Genomic DNA, 21,381 nt, shown 5'->3' with positions numbered 1-21,381 from the left:
ATTAGGCCGGCATGGCAGCATGTGCCTGTAGTCCCACCTTCTCAGGAGGCTAAGGCAGGAGAATTGCTTGAACCTGGGAGGCAGAGGTTGTAGTGAGCCGAGATCGTGCCACTGCACTCCAGCCTGGGCGACAGAGCGAGACTCTGTCTCAAGAAAAAGAATTGAGGAGTGAGGCCAGGTCAGTGGGCAAGCAATGGCCCACTTACCAAATCTGGCTTGCTGCCTGTTTTTATATGAACCATGAACTAAAAATAATAGTTTCTACATTTTTTTAATGGTTGAAAAAAAATTCACAAGAAGAATAAGATTTTGTGACACATGAAAATTATTTTATGAAATTTGCATTTCAGTGTTCATAATTCATCTCTCATTGGAACAGGGCCATGCTCATTCATTTACATATTGCCTGTGACTGCTTTCATGCTACGGCAGCAGAGCTGAGGAGTCGTAAGAGAGACCATGTGGCTTGTGAAGCCTAAACAATTTTCTATGTTGTCCTTTATAGAAAAATTTTTGCTGATCCCTGAGTTAGTCTAAAGAGAGGCCATCTACACAGCTGGCTTAGAATTTGTAAAAGGAAGAACAGGTTTGTGTATCCTTTGTGTTCCTGTAGTCTATTTTGCATTTTAATTTCCTGTGGCTTTTGTTTCCCTAGCAGAGGGAAATTGATGAATCTATAGCAAGTTTGTTCAATAAAATTTTCATTAGAACAGATTGAAACGTACTTTTGTCCTCAAAAAACACAAGTACAAAGAACATAATGTCCATAGAACAAGATGACCCAGCCTTTTTGTAATAATTCATTGGGAATCTGCTAAATCCCTCTAATAATCATTGCCTATTTCATCCTCACTCTTCAACATTTTCTTTTTTTTCTTTTTTTCTGTTTTTTTTCATCTTTCTTTTCCATATTCGAGATTAGTAACATCTGGGTGTCTGAGAGCATTTCCCTTCCTTGATTCAATGTTGGGAAAAAGGGAACAGTGTTTATAGGAATAAATTTTGTTTTGTTTTTGAGACAGGGTCTTGCTGTTTTTCAGGCTGGAGTACAGTGGTGGGATTATGGCTCAAGGCAGCCTAGACCTCCCAGGCTCAAGCAATCCTCCTACCTCAGCCTCCCAAGTAGTTGGGACTGTAGGTGTGCACCACCAAGCCTGGCTAATTTTTTTTTTCTTGGTAGAGACAGGGTCTCACTATGTTGCCTAGGCTAGTCTTGAACTCTTGGACTTAAGTGATCCTCCTGCCTCGGCCTCCCAGGGTGCTCGGATTACAGGCATGAGCCAACAAACTCAATCAGGAATAATTTTTAACATAAAAAGCAAGATTAGGAAAATACCACTGATTTTCATGTTGATTTATTTCTTTTACCTTTTACTTTTCATCAGATTGGATTCAGAAAACAAAAAGAGCATTAAGGTTAGGAAAATTAGCAGAAAATAGAAAACAAGAGAGAAAGATAAATCCCTACCATTAGGGTGTGTTTTGTGCAGGGAAGGAGCTACTCTTTGCTTCCAAACCAGCCCATCCAGTTCAGAACGAGAGAGATTGAAACCTTATGCTTGGGTGTACCACTTTAGGCCTTTGCTTATTTTGTTTCTATGCATACTTTTGGCAGTAGTAATGGTTGGGGGTGAGAGAACACTAGAGGTTGATGTATATTTATTAGTTTTGCAAGCATATGATAGCCATGGATTTTTTTTAAAAAATGATGAACAGGTATCCATTGAACTGATAGGAGAAACTATTCGATTTCCAAATAGTTTATAGTAATCAATGAATTATAGTTTTCAATGACCTTGAGAGTCGCCTTGTGAAACTGCTTGGTATATTGGGTATTGTGAGCAAGGCCACATTCATATTTACATATTCTCTTTTTATCCTTCCTTCCCCCATTGTAGTGAAGTGGCTATAATCCCAGGCATATTTCTCCTGCAGCCACCTGGAAGGAAGCCAGTAATGTCATTACAGTTGGCAGTGTGCCCAGACTATCTTAAAAAAGCATCATCTCTGCTACGAATTAAGTTTCAGGAAGGGTGATGTTTGCTTTTATATTAACATTTTGGAAAGGCTGAGCAGCAGATATGTTAGAAGCAATCTTCTTATTCCTAAATTCATGCTTAAATGTAATTGTCCTTTAGTTTTCCACTCTTAACCTTGAAGTCTGCTGGATGATGGGTGGTTTGGGGAAGAAAAAGGTAGGTAATATTTGCATGTTTTGTATTTCATATTAGATTTTATATTAGGGCCTCAGCTTATTTTCCTTTGTTTTTTTTTTTTTGTTTTTTTTTTTTAGGGTTCTGTACATTGGCCTGGCTTGCAATACAGCTCGCTATATTTATATTTCCTACCTGGAGAATGCCTGGACTGTTCTCCCCATGGAAGTTCTTCAAGGTAAGTTAAAAGCTGGGATTAAAATTATTTCTCTGTCTACCCTGAGCTATGGCTAAAATCCCAGTGGCCTTCAGCATCTGATTCTGTAAAGGAAGGGCAGGCCTACTATTTCATGTGATTTTGAAGTGGTTGTTAAGGAAGAGATGACGTCAGAAGGGATAGTTCCTCAATTACCTGAGTGCTGCTCTGTGTTGAGCCAAACAAAGCTGGACTTGACCCCACTCTTGTGGTTAAACAAAGGAAGAGGAACTCAAGAATAAATTCCTGTGCACAACTGTTAAACATGGACATTCAAGGGTGGTTTTAAAATATAAAAAAAATTTACCTTTTAAAGTTTTTGGTGTTTTTTAGTTTTGTAGGTTAACTATATTTATTGAAAAAAGATTGTTGTCATAATTATCTCTTCAGTTATTTTTATCACATCTGGTGACTTATAATAAAGCTTTATACTAACACCATTATTTTCCCACAAACTTTTAAAAATCTCTGCTTAAATGTCCTGCCTTGAGTTCTTCTCTTTGCTTCAGTGTACTGTTTCCCATCAAGACTCAACTGAAAAAGTTTCTAGAAGGCTCTCGTTATGTAGCTGAAGAGTGCTGATAAATGGATTACTAGTCAAAGCTGATTGCCATGTTACCAACTACATCCTGAAAAGCCCTGTGAGCAGTTTGGCTAAACCATGTAGTGATTGGCATCATGATTAAAATAAAGGTTCAGGTCAAGATTGCTGGAGTTGAGTGACAGCCCAGGCTACTAAATCATTAATTGCACTAAACAGTCTGTGATTATATACAATTTCATTAGCTTTATAGATTGCCATTATTATTTTCCCTTACCCTAAGGAGACACATGTGGTACAATCAACATAATTAATTTCTTGTCATGATGAAACATTGAAAATTTCAATCTTTTGAGATGAAAGATGCAAAATTATACATCTAAACAGAATGTACAAAATGCCAGCTCATTCATCAAATTCCATCATGGCAATGAAAAAAGAACTTATCCTAATTGAAAGGAGATATAATTTGTATTCACATTATAATTATAAAATTCAAGTATATATACACTTTAAGAGGCTTTTCTCAGATTTGATGCAATGGTATAGCTGGTGAAAGGAGATTCTGTTTACAAATACATAGAAAATGGAAACCTGGTCGTATAATTAATTATTGTTTCAAATAATTAGAACTCTGGAAGGGTCTTGAGATGAGACACACATCTCAGCTTTGTGTCATTTAAGAATAACAAACCATTAACAGGAACTTCAGGTAAGAATGATTCAATAACAAGGTAATATATGCAACACAGTTCTTAGGGTTTCCCACCTCTGGTTCCTGTTCTATCCTGACTTGGCTTATCTGCTTGCTTTATTGATATGCTACAGTATACAGACTCTATAAATAAAGATTTGTATACCTACAGAAAAGAAATCACTATATATTGTAATAATATATACATATAACTTTTTTCTCCTTTTAGTTTAAAATCAATTAGGTGAAAAAGGACAGTTTGCATAAGTGACTAAAGAAAAGAGAACATCCATGAAATGGTGAAAGAACAACAGAATAATTTTATAAGAGGAAAAAACAAATGCTGTGTGAATTTGAAAACTCATTTTTTCTCTTAATATATCAAAGATGTATTAAATGGCGACTAAGAGCCAGGCAGCGTGCTGGGTGCTAAGAATGAAATAAAATATATACATATATTAACTCAGGCCTCAAGGTCTTACCATCTGTTCTGGAAGCCAGATGTGCAAACATAATAACTATACAGTGTGTTAGATGGAACCATGGAAAAATGTGCTAGGTAACAGATAAGGAGCCTGGTGGAGGGAATAATTAACTTTGTGAAGCAGGGAGTGGGAAAATGAAGATTGTATTCAAAAATTCCCTAAGGAAATCACATAAGCCGGATTCTGAAGGGCAAATAGGAATCTACCAGGTGGCCTAAAGGGAGTAGGCATTCCAGCATGGGGGAAGGGCTGTGTGCGAAAGCACAGAAGACAGAATGGCCTCTTCAGGGAGCGTAAGTGGTGTGCTGGGTTTAGGGCTCGAAGCATTTATCATCTCAAGCTGCCAACCCAGGACATGTTTTTATAATACTTGTCTACATCTCAGGGGTGTTATCCCAGGATTTAGGGAGCTGGCCATGTTCTGAATCTAAATAGGAATTCTACTTCCCATGGTAGGCTACAATACATACTTCTGTGCTTCAGTTTATTCTCCCCTATGCCAGTAGAAACCTAGTTACTGATCTGAAGCCAGCAAAGAGGATCTGTGAATACAGCCTCCTAGTCCAACAGAGGGCTCTGTGACCAGTTTCCACAGAGCTCTTTGTTTCTAAAGCCGGAGGAGATGGTTTCATTCCCTGGCAGGAGTGAGTGCTGAGCATTTTGACTGTGCAACAACATCAAAATCCCTTGCCTTTGTTTGACCCATGCCCACCCCGTGGAAAACAGTGGATTATTTATGTGGAATAAATCTTGCATCACAGGAATACATTTCTAACTGAAGAGGTTTGTTTTGCTAGTTTGGATTCTTCTACCTTTACAAGGCTTATCCAAATGGCTTTAAACTCCCTGTGCTTAAAGGAGGCTCTACTTAGGATGCAGTAAGGCAGGACACGATTACAACAAAACACTGAATGATTTAATTACAGGACAAGCCCACTGTCACAATATATAGCCCTTAATTCCTTGACTGGAAGTGTTACCTGATGATTGTCAAAGACCTAGTCTGGGGAAGGAGGAAGCTGGGGAATGGGATGTTGTCTTTCATCATTGGGCATCTTGACTCTGAAAAATCAGTACTTCTGTTTTTTGATTCCCAGCCAGTGCCACAGAAGAGGTCTTCCTTAAAAAAAAAAAAAAAATAAGCAAAGTCTGTCTCTTTATCCTACCACCTGTGCTTTATCCCCTAAACACCACAAGAACTAGTACTATCTAGTAGGTAGCTGAAAGGAAGGAGAAAAAAGATGTGCCTCATTCTATAGCCCCCACTACCCAGCCCTTCCTCTTTGGGGTTGCATGTAACTGCTGGTGGAGGATTCCTTGTTATCCTTCAGTCTTACAGTTTCTTAATTATCCTCTCAGCCCATGTTGTTAATAATTAGCAGATGGGTTTGCAAAGAAACAAACTTCCCCTTCTCCGGGCCTGTAGGAAGGAGGCTATTCAGGGCTTTATTTGAGGATCAAGGTAAGACCACTGGATCCTGTTTGAAATTGTGAGGTCATTTCTCTCCCATGATTTTCTCATGTTCAGTAAATATTCTCTTGCAGCTATATCTTTTTTTAGCAATTCAGCTAACATTTGCAGCAAACATGTTATTTAGTAGGCAACTGGTAATACCATTTAAAGAAGCAGAAAACATATTTCCTCCCTATAAGAAATCTGCAGTGTATTTAAAAAAGAGGTAGTGAGTCTAAGTGCATAAAAGCATTGCTGGATAGTGGTGGTAGTGATTAGTTTATATTTATTTCTCAAGACATCATTTTAAAAACCCATAGGTATTTTCTCCTTTTATTTTGTACAAAGAACAATTAAACATTCATGATTTTGTTCAAGAATATAAATATATGATTAAAATAAAGCCCAAACTCATTATTCTCCTTCCTGGGTGGGTATTGTGAATCCTTGCAAAACTCAGAGACGAGTGTTTGTGTTAGTTATGAGCAAGAATCAGAACTATCCTTGCTGTTAAATGTATTTGAGGAGAGTAAAGCTCACCTAGGAGCTGCTATAACTAAAGAGAGCTCTTTATTGTTACTTAAAGTAATGACTCCAGCACTGAGGAGTGAAAAGGAGATCTGGGCTAGCTTTCTCTCTGTAGGATGCTCTACAGTGGGAGCTGGGTTAGGATTTTGATGAAGGATGGTTTTTAAATGTTATCAGTTAGGGGGACTTGAGCTGACATTTATAAAGCTTTATTCTGTTTGTCTTATTTAGCATGCTTATTCAGCCAAGTAAGAACCATGTTTTCAGCCTGGGTAACCTAGGGAGAACCTGTCTCTACAAAATATTTTAAAATTAGCTGGGCTTGGTGGCGTGCACCTGTGGTCGCAGCTACTGGGCAGGCTTAGGTGGAAGGATCGCTTGAGCCCAGAAGGTTGAAGCTACAGTGACCCATGATTAAAGCACTACACTCCAGCCTGGGTGACATAGTTGAGACCCTGTCTCAAAACAGCAACAACAAACAAAACATGTTTTCCTTCTCTTATTCTCTGGAAGACCATGGGGAACAAATACTAGTTTTATTTTCTAACTTAGTCGAAACCCTTGAACATAAACACCATGCTTATACTTTTTCAGTTCTCCAAAGAGATGTACATATAGGAAGACATACTATTAATGCTTGTTGTTTAATTCATTTTCAACCCCCTGTATCATGTACTACAGTTAGTATTTTATAATTTTTAGAGCTTTTGAATAAGAAATTCTATCTCAAAAACTTATATCTGAAGAAAATTTGAAAACTACGTATTAAAGCTGAACCTTCAGTATGGTAGCTCTTCCTAGCATTACATCTTGCCATCCATAGCACATCTGTAAAAACATCCATGTATTTTCATTAGTACTTATACCCTCACCTCACTCTGTAGACTAACTGAGACAAATTACCAAAATATGCAATAATTTGGAAAACATAAAGTGCTAAGACTTGAATTAGACTATCTGGGTTTGAATTCCAGCTCCCCTACCTATAAGCTCTGTGTCTTTGGCAAAATGCTTAATCTCTCTAAGCCACAGACTCTTGAGATATAGGAGAGGTTGACATGAGTATTAAATACACTAATCCATGCAAAGTATTTAGGACAGTACCTGACACACAGTTAGCTTCTAATAAATGCTGGAGTATACACAATAACAAAAAAGTAAAATAAATATAAATATAAATCAGGACCAAAGAAAATATAATTTAAAAGATTCTATTCTAAGGAGTTAAACTGCAATTATGCATTAAAGCCTGGCCATAAATTAAGCTGAAGCCTAATGACCAAACATAATGGAAACATGACTGGACAGTGAACACTGTTAGTAAAGTTATCTTTGGGGAAGATAAGTGAACTTTTTATTGACTTTGATATAAAAGTGGTTCTCATGTGTGGCTTCAGGTGGGAAAACACTGGGCGTGTAGTATAGTGTTGCCAAGTCTTAACATTAAATTCCCTCAGTTTTGGGTGGTAGTCTCCTAAAACCTGCTTAAAGGTACGCCCAAGGCATAATGCCAGCATTTAAATTCACAAGGGCCCCCAGAACATTGTTGCATCAGTTGTAGACTTCTTTTTTAAAAGCAACTCATATATTTTTTTAGTTTGCAAGCTAGAACTTATAGAAGAGATCTATTTTATTTCCTCTGTCCACTTTTACTTATTTGTTGGTTTTCTCCAACCTTACCCACGGTACCTTTTATCCAAAAATGCTTTGTCGAATCCCAACATGTAGACCACTGCCTACCGTTTCAGTTGAGTCCTTGGGTTCAGCTGCTGTTACATGTCAGCCCTCTGCTGGGCACTGGATTTGTTTGTTCTCAAGGAGCTCAGTCTGCTTCCCTTTAGATAAATCCTGTCCCCTTTCACCTGCCAGACTATGAGCTTCATGGTAACTGGGGACATTATTTTGCATATTGTCATATTTTCAAAGCCCAGCAGGGTATCTGGCACATAATATAGATGCTCAGTAAATACTGTTGAATGCATGAAGGGGATTCTTGCAGTCCTGTCCATCAATAGGTGTGGGAATGTTGGCTTTTAACACAAATTGTTGCATGTCTTATAGAAAGTCTCTTTCGTGCAACACACATAAGATCCATGCTGCTGCTGCTTAGTCCATTGTTCTTTGTAGGATCCTTTGCCATTTGTAGAAGGTCCATTGCTGTTAGTAGCCCCAACTCTGACAGAGACTGACTTGTTATTCACCATCTGTTTCTTTTCTTCATGGACATGCAGCTAGACTCTATTTCTCAGCCTCCCTTGCAGTTAGGTATGACCATGTGATTAATTCTGGCCAGTGGAATAAAAGCAGAAATGATAGGAGGAAAGGATATCACATGGGAAATTTTCTGGGTCAGCTTTAGAAGTGTGTCACTCCCTCTTCTGTCAGCTGGATATTGATATCTGGGGTAACCAGGCATTGCAGATGGCAGTTTCTCTGCAACCTGGATCCCTGAATGACTATGGAGCAGAGCTGCTGCTACTCCTGTCTCCTGTTCATTGGACTTTGTGTGAGCAAGAAAAAAAAACATCTAATGTGTGAAACCACTAAGATTCCCAATGTAGACTTTTTCTTTCATTGCCTGCCCAATGGAGGCCTTTCCTTAGGAAGAATAGTCTCTTACTGATTTTCACCAAGTTGATCTTTCAGAAGCTTTTTTTTTTTTTTAATCCCAGGACTAATTGCAATGTATGCTTTGGTCTATTAATGAAAAAGGTTTGTCACAGCTGATTCTGTGTGCCAATGCTAAAGGGATACTTACGTTTTGTTCAGTGAGCATAAATCAGTGGCAGAAGCAAGAAAAACAACACAAGCCCACTTCCCTAGTACTGTGTCAGTTCTCCTCCCAGCCATAGTGATTTCCCCAAGCCAAGCAGCATTTTACAAAGAGCATCTGTCTCCTTAAGAAGAAAGGACATTTTTTCTGCTCATACATGCCATTTATTTCAGTAGAGCATTCTTATGGGCCAAGACTGAACAATTTTGAAATGCCTGTTGCAGAATCAGATACCAGTGTTTAGTGTTACAAGGTAAAGAGTTATTTGGGGTATTTAAAAATATAAATGGCATATCAGCTCTTTAGAAAGGGTGGAGAAGAAATTATTAAGAATATCTATCTTTTAAATTGGTAGATTGTGGGGCATGTTTGATATTAACAACAAAACCTCTCAAAAGTAGATAGTTACATTTACTATAGAATACTTTTAATAATTGTTATGAGGACATATAGTGTAATATTTAAGCACCCAAGTTCAGAACTTAGACACCTTGGATTCAAATCCTGTTCAACGACTCTGTTGTCTGTGTGATTCTGGACAAGACACCCATATCTCTGTGTCTTGATTTCCTTTTTAGAAAATGAAGAAATAAATAGTACTTTACTTATTGGAGGAATAGCTTCCATAATCTGTGTCAGACACTTAGCACAGTTCATTGTAGAGTAAGCTGATGTGATAATATTAACAAAAAACTTAATGTTACTCATAATTATTTTTAATGATTCTAGGTTATTCAAATGTAATGTATCCAAAGTAGTTAAAGTCTTGGCAGTAGGCAGTGTGGATATATCTCTTCATTTTCATTAGGCCTCAAAGCCAATCCTGGGGATCCCAAAGGTAAGGAAGGACTGAAAAACTAAGCTTGTGTGGACTACTTGATCTCTGAGAGTCTTTCATTGTCAATCAGTATATTTAAGCACCCATTATGTGAGTTGGTATTGAATTACCACTGAGGGCTCAGTGGTTTTATGACAAGTAGCCATGGAAGGGCTATTACATATTACAAGGAGAGTCAATCCCTGTGCCCTTGTTACTCTTGTCAGTCAGGGAGTAATAGCTTTTATTTTGACTGTTTGATCTACCAACTTAGTTATCTCATACTTTAAAAGGTTTAACAATTTTAGCTCTAGTGTAAACACATTTACCCATGTCACTAAGTAAATGTACTTATTTCATCACATAAAGAATAATCATCTACTGCTTTTTCAAAGTTCTCTAATAAAAAGCAAAGAAAGTAGAAGCATTTTCTTTTCCTAGTTTATAAGATCTTTCATCCCCTATACAGGAATGTCGGTTTTGGTAGCACAATTCCTAAGACTTCCTAAATGATGTCTTACAAATATGGGAAATGGCAGAGAGTTTTCAGGTTTCTAGGTTGCTTTTTTGTTATTTTAAAACTAGAGAATCAGAACACAACTGTAGTAAAAATGTCAGCAAGCGTTTCAGATTATTATTTCTAGAAAGTTGCATGTTCCAGTTTATGAACAAGAGCTGCAACTCCACAGCTGTCTTTTGTATACACAGATGATGTTCTAATTCAGTCCCTTCTTATGGATTGCTAAGTTTTGTGAGTTTCCTATCTAAGAAATGGGATGAATTTAATTGGTTATTCCACTTATATAATATCTTAAAATAAGTTATTTTAGGGAAATCAATTTTAATCCTATATATTCCCTGGAAAATGTCAGATAATACAAGCAGAGTGGCTTTCATTCTTCTGCTTTTAGTATCAGAAATTTTGTTTTTGTGCTTTACTTTTTTTTTCCTTCAGTTAATGCCCTGAGTTAACTTAAAGAATGTAATTCCCAATTATCTAATCAGTCTCAAAAACAATATAGAAACTATAAGTCTAACTGTAGAAAATCTTTTACAACTACCACTTAATACTAGTCAGTAAATTCTAAGAATACTTTAAAAGCATCCTGACTTAAGTCATCCCATTGGAAAATGCTTTAATTATCTCAGAATACTCAAAGTTTTAGAAAAGGATTAGAATTTCTAAGGGGGATTAAAAAAAGAGACAAACTCTATTGTTGGAAGAGTTTGTATGTGCCCAAACCTTCACGATAACTACTAGAATCATTTTTTTTAAATCTAGAATTATAAAAAAATATATATTTTAATGTTCTAGTTGCTTGTAAATCCTGCAATTGATTGCTTAGACATAAACATAATAATAGGTTTGGCATCAGCATTAAAGTTAACCTACTACCATTTGATGCAGTTTCGGGTCTTAGGTAATTCATCTTTAAGAAATAATTTCCAAATCTATAATGGATTTTACTATTGAATCTAATTAATTTTAAATAAATTAATTTTATTTCTAGGAATATTTTCGAGTTTTTCCCCTAATGTGGTTAATGAAAAAATCTGCATATCTAAAAAGAAATGGACTTAGAATAATCTTTAATAATAGAAATGAAAATACTTAAAATTATTCCCATTATTTACTATGGTTTCAACATTCATAATTAAGACTATGCAGGCATTCAATTCTGAGAAAGCTGGCATTATCTAAGGTATTGCAGTTGTTTTGCCAGATAAAGCAAACACTTTATTTGACTTCTTAGGAAATTAATTGTGTATGGTACTGCTAATCATCTAGTCCTTCTTTCTAGTTAAAAAGAAAAACAAAACTTAGTCCATCCTTCTAGTTAAAAAAAAAAAAAAACCTAGTTAAAATGATGACTGAAACATATATAAAGCCTTAAAAAGTTGTTTTAATGTTTTTCAGTCAACTATGAAACATACGATCTAATTTACCCAGTAAAAACTATGTTTATTCCATTATGGACCAACATAAGTAATATCATCCCTGATAATTTTTTATTGTATGCCAGACATTGTGAATGGTACCAGGTTGGGTGCTGGCTATTTCTGTTTTCCTATAAATATTCTTGAGCTTTGTTCTGGAACACAGTTAAGTTACTTGGAAATAGTGTGATCCTTTTGGGTCTTGCTTTTAAGATTATTTAGATGAGACGAGAGCAGTGCTCAGTCTATGGCTAATTATTTTATAATACTAACAAAAGACCTTGTTGAATACTCTACCAATCCTAGGAATCATGACTTGTTCCAGTTTGGCTGGTGGGAAGAAGTACTGTTCCCTGTCTTGTGTGGGCTCTGAATATTGTTCTCTGAAGTGCTTTTGGGTAATTCTTTCCCTTACTCTGGATAGTGTCTGCACATGTTTTGCTGATCAGTACTCTGCGGAATACATTAGGGGAGCCCTCAGTAGATCTCTGGAGTTGTCTCCCTATGATACTATCTCCTCTCTGACATTTTGCCCTGGAACTCGAGCCACCTTGGCTCCCTAGACTCTTGGCTAGAGTCTTCAACTTGATGGTTTTCTTTTTTGCCCTGCAGATTTCAGACTCTCATCAGTCAGTAAATTGAAGCTTCTCATTTGCTTCCTATCTCTCAGGGATCACTGTCCTTGTTGCTGATGTCCCTCGGGAACCACTGTCTCATATACTTTATCCAGTTTTTTAGTTACTTGAGGAAGAAAAATAAATTTAGTCCCTGTTATTCCATTCTGGCCGGAGGCAGACTACTGTTGAATCAAATCTTAAAATAATTTTAGTTTAATTTTCCAAAATATAAGTTAAGATCTTCTGAGGATATTATCACCAAATGATATTATTTCTCAGGGAATAATCTAGGTAGAACCGGATGATTTCTTAATCCCATCTAGCTATAAAACCTATTGTGACAATATCTGTTTTTTTACATTTAAAGCAGTGTCTTAATGAAGATTTTTAATTCAGACAATGCACAAATACTGTATAATAAAATAATGACCATTTTTACCACCTGTTATCTCCATTCCAATAAATGGTGAAGATATAGTAAAACTGGTAATGGGACATAGTAAATTGTCTCTGTACTCTTTTTTTTTTTTTTTAAAAAATGAACTATGTTAAAAAGCAAAAAAATTATAGCTTTTGAATCATTAACCCCACTTGTGGAATTATAGTCAATGTAAATAATCTAAGGTATGTAAAAAGCCGTATCTATAAAAATGTTAATCATGATGCTAATTATAATGGAGAAAAGTAGAAATAATCTTAATGTCAAAGTAGGTGCCCTAGAAGGCATGAATGCCCAGAACAGATAAAGAGCTCCTACAACTCAACAACAAAAACCAGACCAATTCAAAAATGGGCAAAGGACTTGAATAAACACTTCTCCAAAGAAGATATAGATGGCAAATAAACACCTAAAAGATGCTCAGCATCACTAGACATTAGGGGAAAGCAAATCGACAACACGAGAAACTGCTTCACATTCATTATGATTGCTATTTAAAAAACAGAAAATCAGTTCAGGCAAGGAGGTGGAGAAATTGGATCTCTCATACATTTCAGGTGGGAATGGAAAATGGTGCAGCTACTGTGGAAAACAGGTAGTTCTTCAAAGTGTTAAACATATAGTGACTATATCACCGAACAATTGCATTTCTAGTTACATACTCAAAAGAATTTAAATCAAGGACTCAGATACTCGCATACCAGGTTGATAGCAGCATTATTCACAGTAACCAAAGGAAACAACCCAAGTGTCTATCCACAGGTGAAAAGATAAACAAAATGAATGTGAGTCATATTCATAGAGACAGAAAGTAGAATGGTGGTTGTCAGGGGATGGGACAAGGGTTGAGTGAAGTTATGGTTTAATGGGCACAGAAGACTTGTTTGTGAGGGTGAAAAAGTTCTGGAGATGAATGGTGGTGACAGCTGTACAACATTGTGAGTGTACTCAGTGCCACTGAACTGTACACTTAAAAATGTGAAAATGGTAAATTTTTAGTGTGTATTTTACCACAAAAAAATATTTAAAATAGGTGCCTCGTTAAATAATTCACATTTCAAAACAGAGTAGCCTAAGAAATGCTAACCAACCGATACCCCTGCTCTTCTTCCTCTCTAGGAGTGACACACGCGGCCATCTGGGCAGCATGCATTTCTTACCTCAGTGCAGCCGTTCCCCCTGAGCTGAGGACGTCTGCTCAGGGCATCCTGCAGGGCCTTCACCTGGGTTTGGGGAGAGGATGTGGTGCCATGATCGGAGGCGTGTTAGTCAATTATTTTGGTGAGAACAGCTTTCTCCCTTTTTTTCTTTTCTATAATGAAAACATGATTTTTCCAGGCATACCTCAATAAACAATCCAATTATTACTGAAGATTGCCAGAAGCTAAATTCCAGAATTCATAATCTCTTTCTAGATTTCATGGTAGGCATAACTGTAAAGCAGTGTGTTTATGTTAAGCTGATTCAAGCCAGCCTGTAACTGTGCACACTCCTCTGACAATCAGCTTAATGAGATGCTACAGAGATGCCTCAAAGGAGCCAAACAAATGAATAAGCACAAGTGCTTTTGGTCTAAAGTAACCTGCTGATAATAATCCTAAAGGAAATAAAATTCATCATTGTTATTCCATTAGGAGATTTTGAACCAGAAGAATCTAACCATATGCTGGCTTTGGTAATGCCACTACATTTATGATAACAAAATCTGTCTGTCTTGTCAGATCTTCCTTATTGGAAACATAGGAGCTGGAGTAGGAATGAGATTATTCTGCTCCAAATTAAAATCTGTCTCTGAGGCTTCTGTAACAAGTGAGTGAGATTATTCACTCACCCCTTGTCCTATCCCCTGACTATCACCTGCAGGAATCTTAACTGCTCAGTCATCTATTAATATATAAGGTGGGCCCAGAAAATGTGTGCATTTATAGCACTATTTGAGCACTGTTGTTCCAACCACAGATTAATAGCTCCATTAGTTAATACTTGGGTAAATGGTATTTTCATATTAAAAGGAGAGCACCATTGAATTGTGTCATGGTCAAAGGCACTTAGAGATAATCCTATATAAATGCAGTTTTATAATTGATCGATGACAGATCCAATACCAGCCCTGGGTCTCTTGACACATACCCAGCCCTGTGTTTTTTCATTATGTGGAGCTAATAGCCAGCCATTTTTCTCTGATTTGTCCCAAGCTGTGCTTCCTTTGACCTCATCTTTAGAAAATTTGACAGTTTTAGATAAGCGCTATCTGCATTTCTTGGAATTACTCTTTAGAGAGTGCTGTTTGTTTTTATAGGGGCTGCTGCAACCTTCCGAGGAATTGGCATGGCCTGCTTGGTGATCCTACTGCTCTTTGCCCTGATCCAGTGGCTGGCAGTGCCAGATGAGGAAGAAGGTAATTATTTCCATTCTTTCTTAATAGTCCTAATAGTTCAATCTATGGGAAATCAATACATGCCCCTTGAGAAGCTGAGAAGTGGTACAGAGTGTACAACAGGACTACTTGGTTCAATTTTCTGAGTGGCGTATCAATGAATTCATGTGGACCATTGTTATAGAAATCTACCTACTATGTAGAAAAAATTTGATTGTTTTAAGTAGCTTGGGATTTTCTTGTTTTGGTTTTCTTTTATAATACCAGATGCTGGGGAAGTGTTAGTTTTCAATTTCTCTGGTATTCTAAAGGTATTTCAAATTTAAGTCAAATACATATAAGGCTATACAGTCATTTTACTACTAGGGATAGGGAGTGAATGGTATTCTTCTCTATGCCATACCTTCATTTGTTAAAAAAAAAAAAAAAAGTTGAGACCTGAAATCTGAAGTTGCCTCTGAACCAGGGATGGTTTTATTAATAAACCAGTCTTTATTAAGACTGTTATACAAAAAGGAGGTTATATCAAATATTAATGTGTAGAGGAGAACGACTACACATTAATATTTGATATAACCTCCTTTGACTCAACTTTTTATGAAAAAGGCCAACCAGTAGGATGAAAATATTGTTGCTCAGCTTTTTGGTCCCAGAACAGGGCTCATCTTCTTTGGGTGTCCTATCTTTTGGGGAGCATTAGCCTCAAGTCCCTGAAATGCTTCTGTGAAGAGAAAAATTCGCTCGTTACAGAAGCCTGAGAGACAGATTTTGATCTCAGTGAGTTACTCAGAAAGACCAATACTGGCTTTTCTTACTTTTGTTCTTTTATAATCCTAAATGGATTATCTCTCTTACACAGCCTCAGTCCAGGCCTCCTGTAAAAGGCCAATAAATATAGCCATCACAGCTCTCCCAAAGTCATGATGTTGTCAGAGTTGTATTTTGAGAAAAATTTGTGGACTTCAATATCTTCACTATTAATAACAAAAAATTTTAAATCAGCCATCACAGCTCTCCCAAAGTCATGATGTTGTCAGAGTTGTATTTTGAGAAAAATTTGTGGACTTCAATATCTTCACTATTAATAACAAAAAATTTTAAATCATTAATTACTTCAATATAAGAAACATAAAACATAAAAATAAGCAATCAGATTTTAACTCATCTTTGATTAGTGAGAATATGTTACTGGGTTGGTTTTTAAAATACTTGTGTTCTGGAGAGTGCTATCAGGAAAATGGTGGACAGGAGGCAGGACTAGGTGCAACTCCCACTCAGATGGACAAAGCAGCATGTGGAGACTTGCATCATGAACTTTTGCTTCAGAACTGCAGGAATATACCAGGAAAGCTGAGAGAATCCACAGATCCTCTGAAGGAAGCAGATTGCTCCTGCAGGACCCGGGAGACAGCCCAAATACTGGGCTGGTATCCAAGGCTGAGAGACCTGAAGACAGTTCACATCACAGGACTATATGCAGACAACCCCCAGTACCAGCCCGGAGCCTGGTAGCCCTGCTGGGTGGCTAGAGCCAGAAGAGAAATAACAATTATTATAGCTCAGCTCTCAGGAAGTCACATCCCTCAAAAAAGGGGGAGAGTACCACATTAAGGGAACACTCTGTGGGACAGAAGAATCTAAACAGCAGCCTTGAGCTCCAGATCTTCTGTCTAACATAGGCTACCCAAATAGAAGGAACCAGAATAACAATTCTGGTAATATGACAAAACAAGATTCTTTAACTTGCCCCATCAAAATCACACTAGCTCACCAGCAATGGATCCAAACCAAGAAGAAATCCCTGATTTACCTGAAAAAGAATTCAGAAGGTCCATTATTAAGCTAATCATGGAGGCACCAGAGAAAGGTGAAGTCCAATTTAAGGAAATTGAAAAAAGTGCTAAAAGAAATGAGGGTAGAAATCTTCAGTGAGATACATAGAACACATAAAAAATAATTACAACTTTAGGAAATAAAGGACACACTTAGACAAATGCAAAATATCTGGAAAGCCTCAGCAACAAAATCGAAGAAGCAGAAGAAAGAACTTCAGAGCTCGAAGACAAGGTTTTTGAATTAACTCAATCCAACAAAGACAAAAAAGAATTTTTTACAAAATGAACAAAGCCTCCAAGAAGTTTAGGATTATGTTAAATGACCAAACCTAAGAATAATTGGAGTTCCTGAGGAAGAAGAGAAATCTAAAAGTTTGGAAAACATATTTGGGGGAATAATTGAGGAAAACTTCTCTGCCTTGCTAGAGACCTAGACATCCAAATACAAGGATCACAAAGAACACCTGGGAAATTCATTGCAAAGAGATCATTGCCTAGGTACATTGTCATCAGGTTATCAAAAGTCAAGAGGAAGGAAAGAATCTTAAGAGCTGTGAGGCAAAAGCACCAGATGACCTATAAAAGAAAACCTATCAGATTGACAGCAGGTTTCTCAGCAGAAACCCTACAAGCTAGAAAGGATTGGGGCCCTATGTTCAGCCTCTTTAAACAAAACAATTATCAGCCAAGAATTTTGTATCCAGTGAAACTAAGCCTCATAAATAAAGGAAAGATACAGTCTTTCTCAGACAAACAAATGCTGAGAGACTTTGCCACTACTATAGGCCAGCACTTCAAGAATTACCAGGCCAGAACTACAAGAATATGCTACCACCCAGTGAGCAGTACAAGAGCTAAAAGGAGCTCTAAATCTTGAAACAAATCCTGGAAACACATCAAAACAGAACCTCTTTAAAGCATAAATCTCACAGGACCTATAAAACAAAATACAATTAAAAAAAAAACCCAGAAGGTATACAGGCAACAAACAACATGATGAATGGAATAGTACCTCATATTACAATACTAACGTTGAATGTAAATGGCCTAAATGCTCCACTTAAAATATGCAGAACTGCAGAATGGATAAGAATTACCAACAAAATATCTGCTGCCTACAAGAGACTCACCTAACACATAAGGACACACATAAATTTAAGGTAAATGGGTGGAAAAAGACATTCCATGCAAATGGACATCAAATGCAAGCAGGAGTGGCTACTCTTATATCAGACAAAACAGACATTAAAGCAACAGCAGTTAAAAGAGACAAATGGCAACATTATATAATGATAAAAGGCCTTGTCCAACAGGAAAATATCACAATACTAATTATATATGCACTTAACACTGGAGCTCCCAAATTTATAAAACAATTACTACTAGACCTAAGTAATGAGATATACAGCAACACAATAATAGTGGAAGACTTCAATACTCCACTGACAGCACTAGACAGGTCATTAAGACAAAGTCAACAAAGAAACAGTGGATTTAAACTATACCCTGGAACAAATGAACTTAACACATATTTACAGAACATTCTACCCAATAACTGCAGAGTATACATTCTGTTCATCGGTTCATGGAACTTTCTCCAAGATAGACTAAATGATAGGCCACAAAACATGTCTCAATACATTTAAGAAAATGGAAATTGGGGGATCGATCCAAGATGGCCACTTAAGAGGAAGTCGGGATTGCAGCTCCGAGAGAAGGCGCAGAGGGTGAGTGGACGCCGCATTTCCAGACGGACTTTTACTGCCCACAGACCAGGAGATTCACAGGAGGAAAAGCCCCACGGGTCTCCAGCGCCGCTGGTTTGAGCGGAGTGGCCGCTCAGCCTACGCCCTGGAGCGGGGGGCAGTGGCTTCTTGCGCAGAGCGAGAGAGACAGAGTTCCCTCTGAGCCAGAAAGGGGAGCTGATGCAGGGAGCCAAGCCAGGAGACCCCCGGGCAAGGGAGTGCCACGAATCTCAGAGCCGCTGCTTCGGCTGACGCAGCGGCACACAGGGCAGCGGATTTTAATTGCGCGGAGAAGCTCCCCGCATTCCCAGCGCCGCTGGTTGGACCGGAGCAGCCGCTCGGCCTGCACGGGGGGCGGGGAGCAGCGGCTCCTTGAACAAAGTGAATGAGACTGTGTCCCCTCTGGGCCAGCAAGGGGAACTGTGGCAAGGAGGCAAGCCAAGAGATTACAGGACAAAGAGGGCCCCTCTGGAAACACGGCTGAACCCGGGACGGTCCAGCTCTGTGGGGGAGGGGCAACCTCCATCGGGAAACACCCTGCAGTTCCCGGGGCAATTTTCCGTAACCAAGACAACCCGCCACTACAGAGACTCCGTCACTACAGGGGCGGGCCAGCATAGCGGAAGCAGTTCTAAATACACCCACAGGACTGCAGGGAAGCTCACACGGAAGCTGGGCGGAGCCCACAGCAGCTCAGCGAAGCCTCTGCAGGCTGAGTGTGACTAGACTGCCACCTTGTGGGCAGGGAAAACGGTAGCAACACAGCTGAAAAACATAAAGTGCTAAACCCCTGGGCCAGAACACCTGGGGAGAAGAAAAGGGGGTTTATGAGTTCAGCTGCTGCAGACTTAAAATTACCAAAATCAGAAAGACAGCAACTACAAAGGCAATAGGCGGATAAATCCACAAAGATGGGAAGAAACCAGCGAAAAAAGGATGAAAACACCCAAAACCAGAACACCTCTCCCCCTACAAGGCAGCATAACTCCTCACCAGCACGGGAACAAGACTGGACGGAGAATGAGTGTGATGAAATGACAGAATCAGCTTTCAGAAAATGGATAATAAGAAACTTCTGTGAGCTAAAAGAACATGTTCTAACCCAATGCAAAGAAACTAAGAACCTTGAAAAAAGACTTGATGAAATGCTAACGAGAATGGACAACTTAGAGAGGAATATGAATGAATTGATGGAGCTGAAAAACACAACACGAGAACTTCGCGAAGCATGTACAAGTTTCAACAGCAGAATTGACCAAGCAGAAGAAAGGATATCAGAAGTTGAAGATCAACTCAATGAAATAAAACGAGAAGAGAAGATTAGAGAAAACAAGGTAAAAAGGAATGAACAGAGTCAACAAGAAATATGGGACTACGTGAAAAGACCTAATCTACGTTTGATAGGTGTACCTGAATGTGACGAAGAGAATGCATCCAAGCTGGAAAATACTCTTCAGGATATTATCCAGGAAAACTTCCCCAACCTAGCAAGGCAGGCCAATATTCAAGTCCAGGAAATACAGAGAACACCACAAAGATATTCCTCTAGAAGAGCAACCCCAAGGCACATAATCATCAGATTCACCAGGGTTGAAATGAAGGAGAAAATACTAAGGGCAGCCAGAGAGAAAGGTCGGGTTACCCACAAAGGGAAACCCATCAGACTCACAGCAGATCTCTCAGCAGAAACCCTACAGGCCAGAAGAGAGTGGGGGCCGATATTCAACATCCTTAAAGAAAAGAACTTTCAACCCAGAATTTCATATCCAGCCAAACTAAGCTTCATAAGTGAAGGAAAAATAAAATCCTTTGTGAACAAGCAAGTACTCACAGATTTCATCACCACCAGACCAGCTTTACAAGAGCTCCTGAAGGAGACACTACACATAGAAAAAAACAACCAGCACCAGCCACTCCAAAAACGCACGAAATGGTAAAGAGCAGCAACACAATGAAGAATCTCCATCAACCAATGGGCAAAACAGCCAGCTAGCATCAAAATGACAGGACCAAACTCACACATAACAATATTAACCCTAAATGTAAATGGACTAAATGCCCCAATCAAAAGACACAGACTGGCAAATTGGATAAAAAGCCAAAACCCATCAGTGTGCTGTATCCAGGAAACCCACCTCACATGCAAGGATACACAAAGGCTCAAAATAAAGGGATGGAGGAAGATTTACCAAGCAAATGGAGAGCAAAAAAAAGCAGGAGTTGCAATTCTCATCTCTGATAAAATAGACTTTAAAGCAACAAAGATCAAAAGAGACAAAGAAGGACATTACATAATGGTAAAAGGATCAATACAACAAGAAGAGCTAACGATCCTAAATATATATGCACCTAATACAGGAGCACCCAGATACATAAGGCAAGTTCTTAAAGACTTACAAAGAGACATAGACTCCCACACATTAATACTGGGAGACTTCAACACACCATTGTCAATATTAGACAGATCAATGAGACAGAAAATTAATAAGGATATCCAGGACTTGAACTCAGACCTGGAACAAGCAAACCTAATAGATATTTACAGAACTCTCCAGCCCAAATCCAGAGAATATACATTCTTCTCAGCACCACATCACACCTACTCTAAAATTGACCACATAATTGGAAGTAAATCACTCCTCAGCAAATGCAAAAGAACAGAAACCATAACAAACAGTCTCTCAGACCACAGTGCAATCAAGTTAGAACTCAGAATTCAGAAGCCAACCC

The 21,381-nt window shown here is 38.2% G+C and overlaps 2 protein-coding genes across 6 annotated transcripts in view; one reads left to right on the top strand and one right to left on the bottom strand.

The window, feature by feature from the left end:
* The window catches only part of NEMP2 (nuclear envelope integral membrane protein 2), an 81,017-nt gene that overhangs the window by 15,070 nt on the left and 44,566 nt on the right, over positions 1–21,381 (bottom strand). The window lies entirely within an intron of this gene.
* MFSD6 (major facilitator superfamily domain containing 6) overlaps positions 1–21,381 on the top strand; it is a 97,897-nt gene that overhangs the window by 59,254 nt on the left and 17,262 nt on the right. For all 5 annotated transcript variants that reach the window (XM_064373235.1, XM_064373233.1, XM_021672016.2 and 2 more), the window contains exons 3-5: positions 2,294–2,391; positions 13,814–13,975; positions 14,994–15,092. In XM_064373235.1, coding sequence (XP_064229305.1) covers positions 2,294–2,391; positions 13,814–13,975; positions 14,994–15,092 — 359 coding nt within the window. The remainder of the gene's footprint in view (positions 1–2,293; positions 2,392–13,813; positions 13,976–14,993; positions 15,093–21,381) is intronic.

Source organism: Aotus nancymaae, unplaced genomic scaffold (genome assembly GCF_030222135.1).
Source record: "Aotus nancymaae isolate 86718 unplaced genomic scaffold, 86718_ANA_hifiasm-v0.15.2.pri h1tg000008l, whole genome shotgun sequence".
Lineage (NCBI taxonomy): Eukaryota > Metazoa > Chordata > Mammalia > Primates > Aotidae > Aotus > Aotus nancymaae.
This window is presented reverse-complemented; position numbering and strand designations above follow the sequence as displayed.